This window comes from Rhamphochromis longiceps, linkage group LG8 (genome assembly GCF_057381845.1).
Source record: "Rhamphochromis longiceps isolate RC_006_pf linkage group LG8, R_longiceps_female_GT1.1, whole genome shotgun sequence".
Taxonomy (NCBI): domain Eukaryota; kingdom Metazoa; phylum Chordata; class Actinopteri; order Cichliformes; family Cichlidae; genus Rhamphochromis; species Rhamphochromis longiceps.
The window spans coordinates 8,431,405-8,445,784 of NC_140564.1; the positions used below are offsets into that span (position 1 = coordinate 8,431,405).

General features: G+C 38.5%; 1 protein-coding gene across 1 annotated transcript; it reads left to right on the plus strand.

The window, feature by feature from the left end:
• Positions 1 to 2,915: 2,915 nt before the first annotated feature.
• On the plus strand, positions 2,916 to 5,139 carry LOC146663032 (E3 SUMO-protein ligase ZBED1-like). Its single transcript, XM_085415628.1, has 3 exons — positions 2,916 to 4,049; positions 4,226 to 4,478; positions 4,643 to 5,139. The coding sequence occupies exons 1-3, from the start codon at positions 2,932 to 2,934 to the stop codon at positions 5,057 to 5,059; spliced, it is 1,788 nt and encodes a 595-aa protein (XP_085271754.1). The 5' UTR covers positions 2,916 to 2,931; the 3' UTR covers positions 5,060 to 5,139.
• The last annotated feature ends 9,241 nt before the right edge of the window (positions 5,140 to 14,380 follow it).

Consider the following 14,380-nt stretch of genomic DNA (forward strand, 5'->3'; position numbering starts at 1 on the left):
GACAAGCATATTAAAGCCCAAAAGCAGGAAATGTATTTTAGAATTTATGGAAAGAAGAGTGACCAATGTTGTAATTATAAAGAGAAACAACAAAACGAAAGAAACCAAATTTCCTCAAGCAAAAAGTAATACTGCTGACCAAAGGAGTGTTTATCAATATCAAAGGCAGCAACTGATTTACAAACAGTGGGAAACTTGTTGTGAGCTGCTTCAAGCTGTAGTCATATTCTGTTGGATGCAGAAATCCAACTGAAGGGCGCATGCTTAGTTAGTGTATTGAAATGCAGTGTCACAAAAAACTGCAGGTAGTTCACAGGGATCCATTCAAACTCTGAATGAACTCGTGAACTTGGGGGTTTAGAAAGCATCTTAGAACTACTGGATATTATTCTGGTATACTCAGTTAAGGTATTTTGGAGTTTGAATCTGAAACACATATAAATATGTTCCATCATCTTATCATTAGCCTCTGGATGCTGGTGGCTACACTGCAAATCTTAGTCACTATGCTGGGAATGCAAGCAATCTCTAACAGTGGCACTTTAGTCACTAGGTTAGGGATTCTATCTACTATTAATATGAATATTTGTTTATTAATTACTGTACTCCCGTTCTCCAAGCTAAGCTAATGGCCGCTTGTATCACTAGCTACACAATCTGCAGGGTTAAAGATAGACAGAGTCTCCGTAAAAAGAACCTCTATCAGTTCTAAGGTTTTATGTATTGGAACATAACAAAAAATAAAAACACAAGAATTTAGCAGCTCACAGGTTTCTTTCCCTTGTTTAGTTCAACTGTCTTTGATCTAAAGATAAGTTAGATGAAGATTTGAAGATGAAGTGCATTTTACAGCATCTCAATTCAATTTGCATATAATTGCTTGGAGAACCACAGAGCTCCACACAGCACAGTCCTTTAATTGGGTTGAGGTTTAGACTTTGTCTAGATCATTGCAACGGATTCTTTTCTTTTTTAGCCATTTTATCTAGATTGCATGCTCAATTTTTGTGATGTTTAAGCTGGTGAACCGTTGAACCTGATATTTTACTCTAAAATACTTTAATATATGTAGGAGTTCAAGGTTGACTCCAGGGTTCCCAGGTTCTGTGGCTGCAAAACAAACTAAATTCATCATCCTTCCACCATTGTACTTGATATTGTTTGTGCTGATATGCAGTGTTGGATTTTTAACCAAGCGTGTCTCCATGCATTATAAGCAAGCATTGCAACTTCGGACTCCTTGCTCCAAAAGTCTTGTGGTCTGGTCTGGTACAATTTTGCAAAGCTTAGCCATCCTGCCACAATCTTTGAGAGAGAAGAGACATTCTTCCAAACAAGTTATACTTTTTAATGTTTTACTCACAGTGAGCGCAAGAGTCTACATGAATGTCTGCATCTTGTGATATTATAATCGATCTAGTACATATGCAACCCAGAGAGTGGACTTCAAGGAAATATGAGGAATGATTACCTGTCTGACAGATCTCCAGCTACCCATGTTAAATGGTAAATGCACTCATAGCGCTTTACACAATTTTCCTCATTCACACCAGCAATTTTTTCTATGCTCTACATAAGTGCTTTCTATCTAACATTGACACACCAATGGATGTATTAGAGAGCAAACTAAGGTTAATATCTTGCCTGGGGATATTGGGCAAGATATCAAAAGCAGAAGGGGATTGAACCACCAACCTTCCAAATACTAGGTGACCTGAGCTACAGACACCCCAGGATACATCGAGAGCAGAATATAATCTAGGCTTATTTTTTTAACACATGGCTTCTCATTTTTTTTCTTAATTTTTGCTAAGGATGTGTTAGGTATATTTGTTATGTCCTGTAGCCTTTGAATTTTAAAGAGAGTGTACTTTTTCTGACTGAGGATCTAATCAGTTCTTCACTTTGGCTCACTAACACTTGTGCGATAAAGCTTTACACATTAGTTATTATGTCAGTTATCAGTATTAATAAGAACATTTGTGTTCAACAACATACTGTATGTTTCCTTTTATCAAAACTTGTTATTAAATGGATATGAAACAGAAAGCAGTGTTTCAGATTCACTGCATATACAATGAAAAAATATTGCAGGTGTTAAAGTGGATTGGTGTTCCTGCACCTTCAGCTTAACAGTAATTATATCTGAAAAGCAATCCCTGTGCTATTGAATTCTTTAAATATTTCTTCTAATCCTTAGAAGAAATGAGATGTAAAAAAAAAAAAGTTTTCGTACTTTTTTTTTTTTTTTTAAAGAAGGAGAACTTGTTTTTTTTTTTAAAGCTTTTCTCTACCTTAGCAGTAATATTCTGTAACTCTACAACTATGTTTGGGAGAGAAGCAAAATAAACTGTTTGTTAGTTGTTTGTTTTAAACTGTTGTTCTCCTACTAGCAAGAACCACAGCTACCCTAAATTATAAAAAGGTAAACTAGAAGCATGCTTTCATAAAGAGGGTGATGCAGAAATATGGTACAAATATGGAACTGCTCTGTAATATCTTTTTTTAAGTCCATGGTATTGAATTCACAAAAGTAAGCAATGGTCTGGACATTCTGTCAAGGTCCAAACAGTCAGTGGCCTGAAAACTCACCCCTGACTGGTGAGTCAATGAGTTAGTGAGTCAGACTGGCTAACAACCTTTCAGCTGAATACTAAGAGTAAGAATAGATTTTTATGTTAAAATATTCAAACTAGGGGTGTCAAATTATCGCGTTAATTGCGATTAATTAATTACAATGCTATTTAGCGCGTTATGTTTTTTAATCTCGTTAATCTAATTTTTAATCTCTTGACGTCATTGATTTTGTATGAGAGTTGCTATGTTATAAAATCCGTTTTTATGTGCTGGGCTCCTTGTGCTTGACTTGTTGGGGGTGGAGTCACGTCGTGAGGTCAAGGTGAGAAGTGGTGATTAGCTTACAGTGTGGATATGGAGGCGCATCTGAGAGTTGTTGGCCCAATGAACGGGAAATTTGTATTTCATAAACGCCCCGACGGCACCATTGACAAAGGTAAAGTGGTCTGCCTAGAGTGTAAGAAGGAGTTTGCTTACCACCGAAGCAGCTCAAGTTTGGCCTATCACCTCAACGCAAAGCACCCAGCCGCGAGTGCAGCAACAGCTAGCAGTGAAGACGTTAGCAATATAGCAAGCCAGAGCAAAGCTTTTCGCCAAACAAAACTAGAGAATACCCCTCGTATGAGCAAGTCTGCGACCGACAGGCTGACTAATGTTATTGCCAAGTGGATAGCGATGAACTGTAGGCCGATAAATATAGTAGAGGACGAAGGATTGACAGAGGTGTTGCAAATTGCGTCCAATGACCCGTCATACAAGCCGCCGTGCAGGACTACAGTAACGACCAAAATCAGCAAAATGTACGACGGCGAAAAGAAAAACAAACTTGAGATTTTGGCGGAGGATTCTCCCAACTGTGTTGCTATAACCGGAGATCACTGGACCTCAGCTGGCAACCACAGCTATTTTGGGGTGACTGGACACTTTACTGATAGTGAGTGGAACCTCAACTCATTTGCACTGACCGTCATGAGAACAGAAACCAGGCACTTTGCTGATAAATGCGCCGAACAGTTCCTCAAGGTAGCAAATGACTGGGGTATTGAAAACAAGATATCCACCATTGGCACAGACAGCGCAGCAAACATGCTGGCTGCTATGAGAGCACTTCCATATGAGCACATCGCCTGCAATGCTCACATTCTCCAGAGGACCATCACGGTATGTCTCGATAGCAGTGGTTTTGTCGGTGTACTGGCAAAGTGCCGCAAGATTGTTGGTCATTTTAAACAAAGCCCTGCGAGTACCACAGAACTTAACCAACAACAAGTAGCACTCGGAAAGAAGAGCGATCAACTTATACAGGATGTACCCACCAGGTGGAACTCGACTCTCGCAATGGTCTCACGCCTCCTATGTAACCGAGAGGCTGTCCAGGCTACGTTGGACCAACAGAACCACAGGTTGGTCTTGCCAACCGAAGCTGAGTGGGCGAAACTGCAGAGGCTGGAGCTCCTGCTTGAACCATGCAAGTAAGTTCAAATAAACACCTTCCCATTTTAATTATATAAACTACTGTTACATGTGTAAAATCAAAATTAATGAACATAACAAGGAACTTTTAAGGACAATTAAATTGGAAATCAGTTACACTTTGATTTAAATGAATCCAGCTAGGTTTATTTAGCAAACCTCTCCACCTCTGCAGGTATGTGACAGAGCTGCTGGGTGGTGAGGCCTACGTCTCTTGCTCTGTAGTGCTGCCTGCTTTTCGCCATCTGTACCGTGTCATGGACATTACTGATGATGATCCTGCCTACGTGGTGAAGTTCAAGAATGCCTTCCAGAAGGATCTGGCAGCACGACGAGCTAATGGCAACGAGATATGGTTCGAGGTGGCCACAGCATTGGATCCACGGTTTAAGGATTTGAAATGTCTTCCAAGAGAAAAGAGGGAACAGGTAGGACAATAAGGTTAAGCTGGACTAATGAGTCCAATTCATTATCAAATCAAACTTTTATTTATTATATGGAACACAAAGTTCTTTACAAGATTAAATAAAATTAAAAAAAGCACTTAGTTTTAATCACAATCATTCATTCATTCATTCATTCATTCATTCAGGTGTGGACCATTCTGGAGAATATGCTCCAGGCAGCAGAGCCCAGAAGAGCAGATAGTCTCCAGCCCTCCACAGAGGATGATGGACCAGCTCAGAAGAAGAGGAGGAGCGAACTCCTTCTGGGGTCTGACTCTGACTCAGAAGATGGAATTGAGTCTGGAGAGCTGCAGCGCTACAGAGCAGAACCCAGCATCAGTATTGATGACTGTCCCCTGCAGTGGTGGTATGCTCACTCAGGAGTCTATGAAAAGCTGTCAGTCCTAGCACAAAAGTACCTGGCCTCCCCAGCTACCTCTGTACCCTGTGAGAGACTCTTTAGCCTTGCAGGCCACATAGTGCAAAAGAAAAGGGCAGCCTTGCTTCCAGAAAATGTTACCAGGCTGGTGTGTCTTAGCGACTGGCTGAGGAAGAAGAAATGAGACACATGTGGTCAGCATAGCTGCTGTGTCATTTGTAGCCTACTAGAATAGATTGCTTGATGTTCAGCACTTTTTTTTGTGATGGAAGAATACTTTGATGTGCTAACTTGCAGCACTGCAATGTCAGTTTTATTTTTCATTATCTGAAGCAGAGGAATTTCAGTGCTGTATTGCTCAGAAAAGAGCAACTCTGATGTGCTAACTTGCAGCACTTAATTTATTTGATTTTATTTGTATTTATTTTTCCACTTATTTTACAAAAGAATACAACAGTATGTAAATGGTTGCATCTGTTTAACGTTTGTTAAACAATAAATGACTTTATAAAGTCACTTTCTTTGTTATATCAGTCTTTTGGTCTGCCACAATAAGTTGAGGGCTTTCCTCAGCTATTTTTAGGTGAGATTAAAAAAGAGATTAATTAGATCAATTAATTAAAAATCATAATTAATTAATCTCTATTTTTTTTTAATCTCTTGATAGCACTAATTCAAACATTACATGCCCTTTGAGACATTCTGCTGATGCTAATGGGTTCTGTTCTTAACATTTTAAGTATTAAACAACTTGAAGAACAGCAAGCAGGTGCAGCAGAGGCAAACAGACTCTTTAGGTGTTTTCACAACTGTGGTGTTTCGTCAGTTTAAATTGAACTCTGTTTCGTTTTCGAACTTGGTTCAGGTGTGAACACTGTAATTGCATTCGAGAGCAGACCATAAATGACAAGTCCAAACAACTTCCAGAGTGGGTCATTTATGGTGTGAATATGATCCAACCGTGATCCAATCCAAAAACCAGGTATATGTTACAACTTTGACCTAATAAACGGTCCTGTAGTCATGTATGCTTTGCTTCTTAATGTGGGAAGGTAATATACATGTGCAAAGGTCTGTACGGGCTAGCACTGAGCTGTGAAATGAACATAAATTCTGAGTCTTCACTGATAGGCCAGAACACAACACCACCTTCTTGTATTTAGTTTTTTATGCTCACGCCTCAGACGCATTTAGCCAATGAGGTGACTGAACATTCTCAGCTGGTTTGTAGTGATGCATTGATTTCACTTGGATTTTTCTCTGTGTGAGAATAAACCAAACCAATAGAAAAAGTTACAAGTTTACAAACTCATCTGCAGATCTGGACCAGCGTAAATGAACTATGAGTGTGAAAACCCCCTTTCTTTCTCTCTACTATGTAGAAAAGATTGCACAAATATAATTTTTTTATGTGTTCAGTCTGTCTCAGAGTCTATTGTGCAAGTATCAAGCTATTCAGTCATGAAGAAAAACATTACAACCTTATATACCCTTGGTCCTTTGCTTTTGCAAAAACAACTCTGACCCACCAAGGTCTCTAATCTGCCAGACCTCAGAAGGTGCCTTCAGGTATCTGACAAAATAATAGTAATATGAATAATTATTAAACAGCTGTAAGTTGATAAATCTGCAAAGCTTTAGCGTTTCAAGGTGGTGCACAGTAAACACCTTCTTAGAGATTCAGTTAGAGGAAATCCTCTTTGGACATTCTGGATTCAGTAGTTCTTTAAGTTGACATTGTAGTCTAAATATAAAAATACTCACATTGATTGGGATTTATAAACTGTAATAAATTCAGAAACTGGGACAGATCATGATATGCTTGTAGTCAGCTGGCCTTGTATTTAAGGGAGTAAGTCGGCCATATGTTGTTTGTTTCCTACAAATAAATCCCTCTCTCATACCCCTCCTTCATTAATACCCAATCAATTGAGGATGCCTCTTCTTGTAGCTCTAATGTGCAGAGAAATACTGCCTCAAACCAACTGGGAGTATCTGTGCAATGGTGCACTCACACGTTCATTTTCTGTTTTCAATTTGATCTGTGCCTTCTTATAGATCTGTAATGAAAAGATAGCAGAGAGGGGAGGGAGAAAAAAAGAGTTTTCAGTAGCTGTGAAAGTCCAAGGTTATGGAGGCCATTATTTTACCTGATCTAGGAGATGCAAGATTGAGCCAGAGCTGGAGGATGGATAATAAATATGCCCAGTGATTCATTGCCCCAACCACCACAACTCCACCACATCCCAACAAATAAACCGTTCCAACCTCGTGACTCTGCAGTAGATCTCGCTGGACTTGGCCACTATCTGGCCCTGCCAAAAGGAATGGATGTTATGAGGCATGTATATTTTGTTGGGCTCAGATGTTTGAGGACATCAGAAACCTTTAATAATATTACATTAACACAAGTGTAGTAATGCAATGGCTACCAGGGAGTTCCAGTGCAGTGGAACAGCTGCTGGGCCAAATAAAAGTGTGCAACTCTTTGTATGTTTGTAGACTCAGGAGACATACCTGTCCAGATGTGTTTGCAGCAGTGGGGCTTTCAATCAACCTTGCTACAGTTAAGTTACACTTTCTCATTACTCTGGGTAATATTAAATACTTTGTGTTACACTTTCAGTTTTCTGTACCACTGACACCATAATTGCAGAGTAGCAGTATAATATCATTTTATATTTGTGCAGTGACAATAAAGGCATTCTGGGATTTTTTTTTTCTGTGATGTATATATGGAAATTCCCCATTCATTCCACTATGACAACTTACTAGTGAAGGTTGAGTGTCTTGACCAAAGGCAGCTTGGTTAATTGAATTAGATTTTATTTATATAGTGGCAAGTCACAATATCAATTGCCTTAAGGTACTTAATATTGTAAGCTAAAGACCCTACAATACAAAGAAAACAGAGAACCCCCCAACAACCATGTAAACCCCTTTTAACAAGTATTTTGGCAACAATGGGGAAGAAAAACTACCTTTTAACAGGAGAAAACTTCTATCAGAACCAGGCTTAGGGAGGGGCGGCCATATGGCACGACTGGATGAGATGAAAGGAGGAAGACAAGACAAATGGGAAAAGAGACAGATTAAGATTAATTAAGGATAAAATCCAGAGTGGGGTATAAACACATAGTGAGTAAAAAAGATGTGAAAAAGGAGCACTTTCATCATGGAAAGCCCCCAGCAGCCTACACCTATTGCAGTCTGAGAGTGAAGTACTCTAATTTGGTGATATGGTACTACAAGGCCATTAAGATAAGATGGGGCCTGATTATTCAAGACCTTGTATGAGATGAGAAGGCTTTTAAATTCAATTCCGGATTTAACAGGGAGCCAGTGAAGAGAAGCCAATATAGAAGTCTGTAACATTTTGGATCAACTGAAGGCTTTTCAGAGAGTTTTTAGGATATACTGATAATAACAAATTACAGTACAGTACAGTTATGCCAGCTTGATGGTGTACCTGTGGTATGTAGCTGATTTATAGAGATAGACTGATCATATTTAACAATGAAGCATAAAATAATGGTTGCATTCTTTTAGGAATAGGGTTAAAACACACATTGATGATTTGGAGAAAATAATTATTTAATTAACTCAGACAGATCACTTGGAGAAAATGAGTCTAAATAAATATGAATTGCATTGAAAGTACATAATGTTACATCTGTGAGATTGTTATGTATATTTTTTTCTCTAATTGTCAAATTTTTATTTGTGAAGAAATGCATGAAATCATAACTAGTTACGGTTAAAGGAATGCTTGGCTCAACAGAACTCTGAGATTTTTGTCTGCCTGGTAACAGTGGTGAAGAGAAATCGTGTTGTATTTATTTTCTTGAATGAGCGATGAATAGTAAGATGTTTTAGTTTTGCAGATGGTTTTCTTGTACAGTGGCAAACTATTTTTCCAGGCTAAATGATGATCTTCTAAATTAGTGGGATACAATTTCCTCTCCAGTTGAGGAGTTATCTGCTTTAAGGTGTGAGTGAGAGTTATATCACACAGCCAAGTACTTCTGATTTGAGACTTTCTTTTTCAGAGGAGCAGTATCCTACGGAGCCCTTCTGATGACATGGTCCAAAAAATAAATAAATTGTGGCCACAAAATACTACTTCGTGCCCTCGAAATAGTATAACGTGCGCACGAAATGCTAATTTGTGGGCACGAATTGGGTATAACGTGGCAACATTGTGTAAGTTGTGTAGAACCATAGGCATAAGAGTAGGCTAAACCTATACACCATGTACAGAGACAGTATGATTGAGTTTTATTTTACGGTTGGGAATGAGCTACAAATGCATTTAGAAAAGCCTGGCAATGCAAGGAACCATTATTACGGAGAGACATTAAACAGGATATTGAGAGCCCAGTTGCTTTACAGACGCAAGTACGACCTGGACGCCGGGATAAATTTTATTGTCAACCAACTGCAAGGGCCTGGGAAGGATCACGGTTATCGGTCAAGTGTTTCGTGCCCACAAATTAGCATTTCGTGCCCTCGAAATAGTATTTCGTGGCCACAAATAAGTATTTCTTGGGCGCGTTATACCCATTTCGTGCCCACGAAGTAGTATTTTGTGGCCACAATTTATTCATTTTTTGGACCATGTCATCAGAGGGGCTCCGTAGTATCCAGAGTCGTGCACAGTAAGGAAGTAAAATTATTAACAAGATAATCGACCTCTGTGGTTGTAGACTTCACGTAGCTGCTTTGCATTGTGGTAGTACGTGGCATTCAACAAGATAACAAGTGTATGAACTACATCCTTAAACTTCCTTACAGCATTTTCAGAAAGACATTTACTGTGACAAAAATGTATTCCCCATCGTTGTGTAATCCAGTATTGTAAATTTAAATGTTATTAGGAAATTATCTGGGAAAGACGTTTTTTACGGAATACTGTTAAATGTTCAGTTTCTATGTCATATTTAACAGTGTGGTTAAAGTGGTGGGTGGGTTCTAGAAATAGATTAAATATGCTGTGTTAAAGGCATTAAGAGTTTTCCAGCTAGAATGGACAAGGCTGTGTTAGCGTACCTGGGTCGTTGACTGAGTGTTTTGAGTTTTACATTATTATTGAACTTTGCTTTTGCCATGTGTTTATCATTTCTAGTCTTTTGGTTTCTTTGTTAGAGTCTGCTGGTTTCTGCCTCTGTGTTCCATGATTGCTCTGTCTCCCCTGTCAGCTGTATCCCCTTTTCAAGTCTGCGTCTCTGTGTTATGTTTCCTGTTTTATTTTGACAGTCTGTATCCTATGATAATGTGTCTGGTTTTGCTTCCCTTGTCTAATTAGCCCTGATTTGTCCCAGCTGTGTTTCCCTCCTGTCTCCCATTCCCTGATTGCTCCTCTGTGTATTTAAACCCTGTATTTTCATTTGTCTCTGTTGTGTTTTCCCCTCATGCTATGGTGTGTGTTCTGCCTGCCTGCCTAGCTGCCTGCCTGCTTGTGTAAGTTTAATTTTGTATTTTCAGTTTGGTTTCTTTTGCGTTCACGTTTCGCCACCCAGTGTCTGCACTTTGGCTCCTCCATACTGCCTGCCTGCACACAGACATGACATGCTGAGGCTAGCCCTCCTGATTCTGACAATTAGTATGTCTCATGGTTCTTGTTTCATTCAAACTAACATAATCATCCTGTTGTAAAAAGGTTTCTATAAGGCAGAGTAAATCAATTTGTTGATCAAGTATTCATTCATGTATTGACAAAGACTTGGAAGGGAGTAACCTAAAGTTTCCCAATTTTCTACAAAGCCCACAATCTTTTCTTTTTTTTTTCTTTCTTTTTTTTGGACACCACTCCAAAAGTCAACAATTTGAGGGGACACACACACACAGCTAAAGGTGTCACTCCTGGTCTGGTTAGGGAGGGGACCTGAGAAAATGAAAGATTTCAACATTGTTTTCACAAAGTTACACACCACTTTGATATCAATTTTAGTGACCTCTGACAACTGTGACACTGTCACATTTTGCTGATGTGAGTTAGAATTTTACAGAATGTGTTTAATCTGAGCCAGCATGTCGCCTACTCTGGCCCCTGGAAGCCAATTCACCATGGTTGCTGGTGTCTCAAAACTGAGGTCTCCAATAACCAGAGTTTGTTCCTCAGTAGGTGTGTCACTGAGTGGAGACAAATGGGTTGATGGTGAACCTGGAGCTTATGTTTAGCACTACACTTCCTCCTCCTCCCTGTCACTCAGCCATCCTTTTTTCCTAGCTGCTCATGACAATTTGCTAGGATGCAGCTAATAGTAGCTATGCTATCTTCAGCTGCACCAGCTACAAGGTTTTTCAGTGGTGCGGAGTTGGGTCTCAAATTCATTCCTGTGACTGAGCACATTAGATTCTACTGTCAGTTCAGTCCTATTCAACACTTAACAGGTTAATTCATCTAGGTTATGTCACCAACAACTACAGCCTAATTCAGACTTGTGAATTCCTAGGTTTGTTTTGGGTTTTTTTTTCTTATCTGGCTATATGATATCCTGGAGTATTATGTGGTCCCCTGTGCAATACAATATAACGGGAAGGGGGCCTGTCCAAGCATGAGCACATGACGAGTTGAGTGACAAAATGTTGCTATATCAGCTGCAAAATTGCTTTTGCAAAGTCTTCGAGTGAGATGGGTACAACCATTTAAAAACAGACAAAACACACGACAGCCTTGAGATCGGATCAGTGTCATGGTACTCTTGTCAGTGTATCGCATGACATTATTTTTGGCAATTTACTGTAACATGCCAGACATGTTTAACCAAAACATTCATAAATGGATGTTTATCTTAATCAAATTCAGAATGTTTTGGTCACGAGTGTAATTAACAAAAACACTGAGCAAAATACATTTTCTGAGATGTTTCCTTACAGCACACACTTCCATGTTTATTTGTTTAATTACATACTCGGATGAACTGGTGAGATGAACAGCTAATAAGAAAATTACATCTGTGTTCTGACTGAGATTTTCACCAGCATGTTATCTATACAGAACAATGTCTGAGGACGAGCAGAATATTCTACTTTTACCATAATCACCAGCTTGAGCTTTTTAAGCCACCAAGGACTGACACTACTGTATCTCTGAGGATGCTAATTAATTTTATCATTCATCCTTCCTTAACAGATGCGTGCTATTCAGACTTCTTTTTATGCTCCAAGAGAACATTATCACATACATGCTTTGCTTAATTTATTTGCGATGTTCCCACAGTGCAGTTTGCTTGGTAGCAGTGAGATATCACACATGCAATCAGGTAGGACCATGAAAGCAGAGGGTCTTTTATCTTCATTATGAATTCCAGTTTTTATTTTATTTTTTTAGGCAGAAAGTCTCCTTGTTTATTATCATTGAAAAGACTCATTATTAGGGCTAATAATATGCAGGAGAAAAGAACTGAAGTACTTTGTCATTAAAGAGTTTTATTTTAAGGCCGTACAGCATGGCCTTGGGTTATTATTAAAGGCAACTACATGCATGATTACAAGTTTGCATAAGCTAACCGATATGAAGTACCTGGATGTTCTGATATTCATGGCCCTTAAGCTGAAAGCAGTTTCCAGTGACACAATGAACAGAGATGATGCAAAGTGAATGACATTCAGTGACTTCAAGCTACATGGGTAAATAGCCAATGCTAATACAAAGTAGGGACCCAAGAAAAACTTTTTCAACTTCCAGTCAAGAAACTGAAGTGATTCTAAAAGAAAGGTTAAGATAATGTTGATTGTCATACAACCTAATAGTCCATTAGAGGGTTACATAGGTAGCCACAGCCTGGTGTGTGTCAGAGATGGGAAGTAATGAAATACTAATACTTTGTTACCACACAGCAAAATCTCCAGTGTTAAATTAACACTGGAGAGTGTCTATATGGGTCCACACCTCTGAGTGTTAAATACAACACTGAGTGTGAAATTAACACTTTTGACAGTGTTATGTTTAAAAGTAACCTAGTCAGTTTTGAAGATTAACAATGGCTAACACTGTGCAGTGCTGATTTTCTAACACTGGAAAATAACTCAAAATGTTAGAAATATTCCAGTGTCTATTTAATGCTGTTTGCTGTGCATACTTGTGTAGAATTTTTAGGTATCTGTACTTAGACTATATATTTTTTTCTAACTGCTTTTTACTTTTACTGCCTACATTTTCAAACATATCTGTACCTTCTACTCCTTACTTTTCAAAACAAGCTTGTTATTTATTGGGGTTGATATTTCACGCTAAACAAATTAAAGTGTAATCAGTAACGCATGAAAGGCAAGCCTTTTTATTAATCAGAGGATGTCTCATAAAAAGAGATGACGTGTGCCAAAGTCATGGCTTAAAAATGGGATTTTTTTTTTTTTTTTTTTTTTCCCCCCTTTCTTTCTTCTTTTTTGGCACAATACCTGAACAACTGCAGGTGTTCAGGTATTGTGGTACTTTGGCATTTAGCTAGCACTACTGAAGCATAAGGGGAGTGACTTTTTGTTTTGTGTGGGGTTTTTTTTTTTTTTTTCTTGTTTTAAGTTGCAGGTAATTTCAAATGAAACAAACACCCAACCTGTTTGTTCAGTTTTTTTGTTTTGTTTTTTCCACAGTGTGTTGCTAAATAAAGGTCCTGCTGCTGTATTTAACAGGGAGAGGAAAAAGAGCTAACTCCATTCAGTACGACTGTACACATTTCCCAGTTTACAGGCAAAGTCACCCTCTACAATGTAGGCAACAGAGGTTTGTTTTTGTGTTTTGTTTTGTTTTTTTTGTTTTTTTTTTTAACTTTCTTACTCGAAGTACATTTCAGAGCCTGTCCTTTACTTTTACTTGAGTGAGACAAGTCAGTTAAGCACATAAACAGTCCATAACCTACTGGCCAAGCTGGGTGAATTCCATTGAATGGTTCCTATATTACACTTTTCTACTCAAGCACTCAACGTGCTTTAAACAACATGTCTCATTCACTTACACATTCATACAGTCTGTTTGTTTGTTCTCCTTTATTGACGTGCTTTTTATCTGACATTCCGACACCTTCACTGTCGGGTGTAACTCAGGGTTTAAACCTACATGGGAACCGCCAAACAAACGTGTGTGTGTGTGTGTATTTAAGGGCTTCGATACACACATGAGGTAATCGGGGAGATGGAACACACCAGAGACCACAGGTGAACATGATCAGAAAACAATGTACACAGCACAAGACACTATCAAAAAAAGACACGAAATAAAGAGACAGAGACCCAGACATACAAACTTGATGCAAAGGAGTATGGAGTTTTTGTTGGTGGAGGAGAGGGGTTTTTTTTTTTTTTGTTCATCATCATACATGCTTCATCATATGTTTCTTTCTTTTCATTATACTTTTATTTTTCTTTGAAAGGACTTCAAATGAAGGAAAGGGATAGAAATAGTATATAAAAATCTTGTTAATCTAACACATTAAATTTGTGCAATTAGATCATGGAAAATGAATCCTAATTAAACATTACTGTGTGCACAAGAGATTATTATTTT

What these genes read in the sequence shown, in the direction of transcription:
- LOC146663032 (XM_085415628.1), top strand. Translation starts at nt 2,932, where the DNA reads ATGGAGGCGCATCTGAGAGTTGTTGGCCCAATGAACGGGAAATTTGTA. An exon ending in CTCCTGCTTGAACCATGCAA is followed by an intron (nt 4,050 to 4,225) that starts GTAAGTTCAAAT and finishes CCACCTCTGCAG; the next exon opens with GTATGTGACAGAGCTGCTGG. An exon ending in CAAGAGAAAAGAGGGAACAG is followed by an intron (nt 4,479 to 4,642) that starts GTAGGACAATAA and finishes TCATTCATTCAG; the next exon opens with GTGTGGACCATTCTGGAGAA.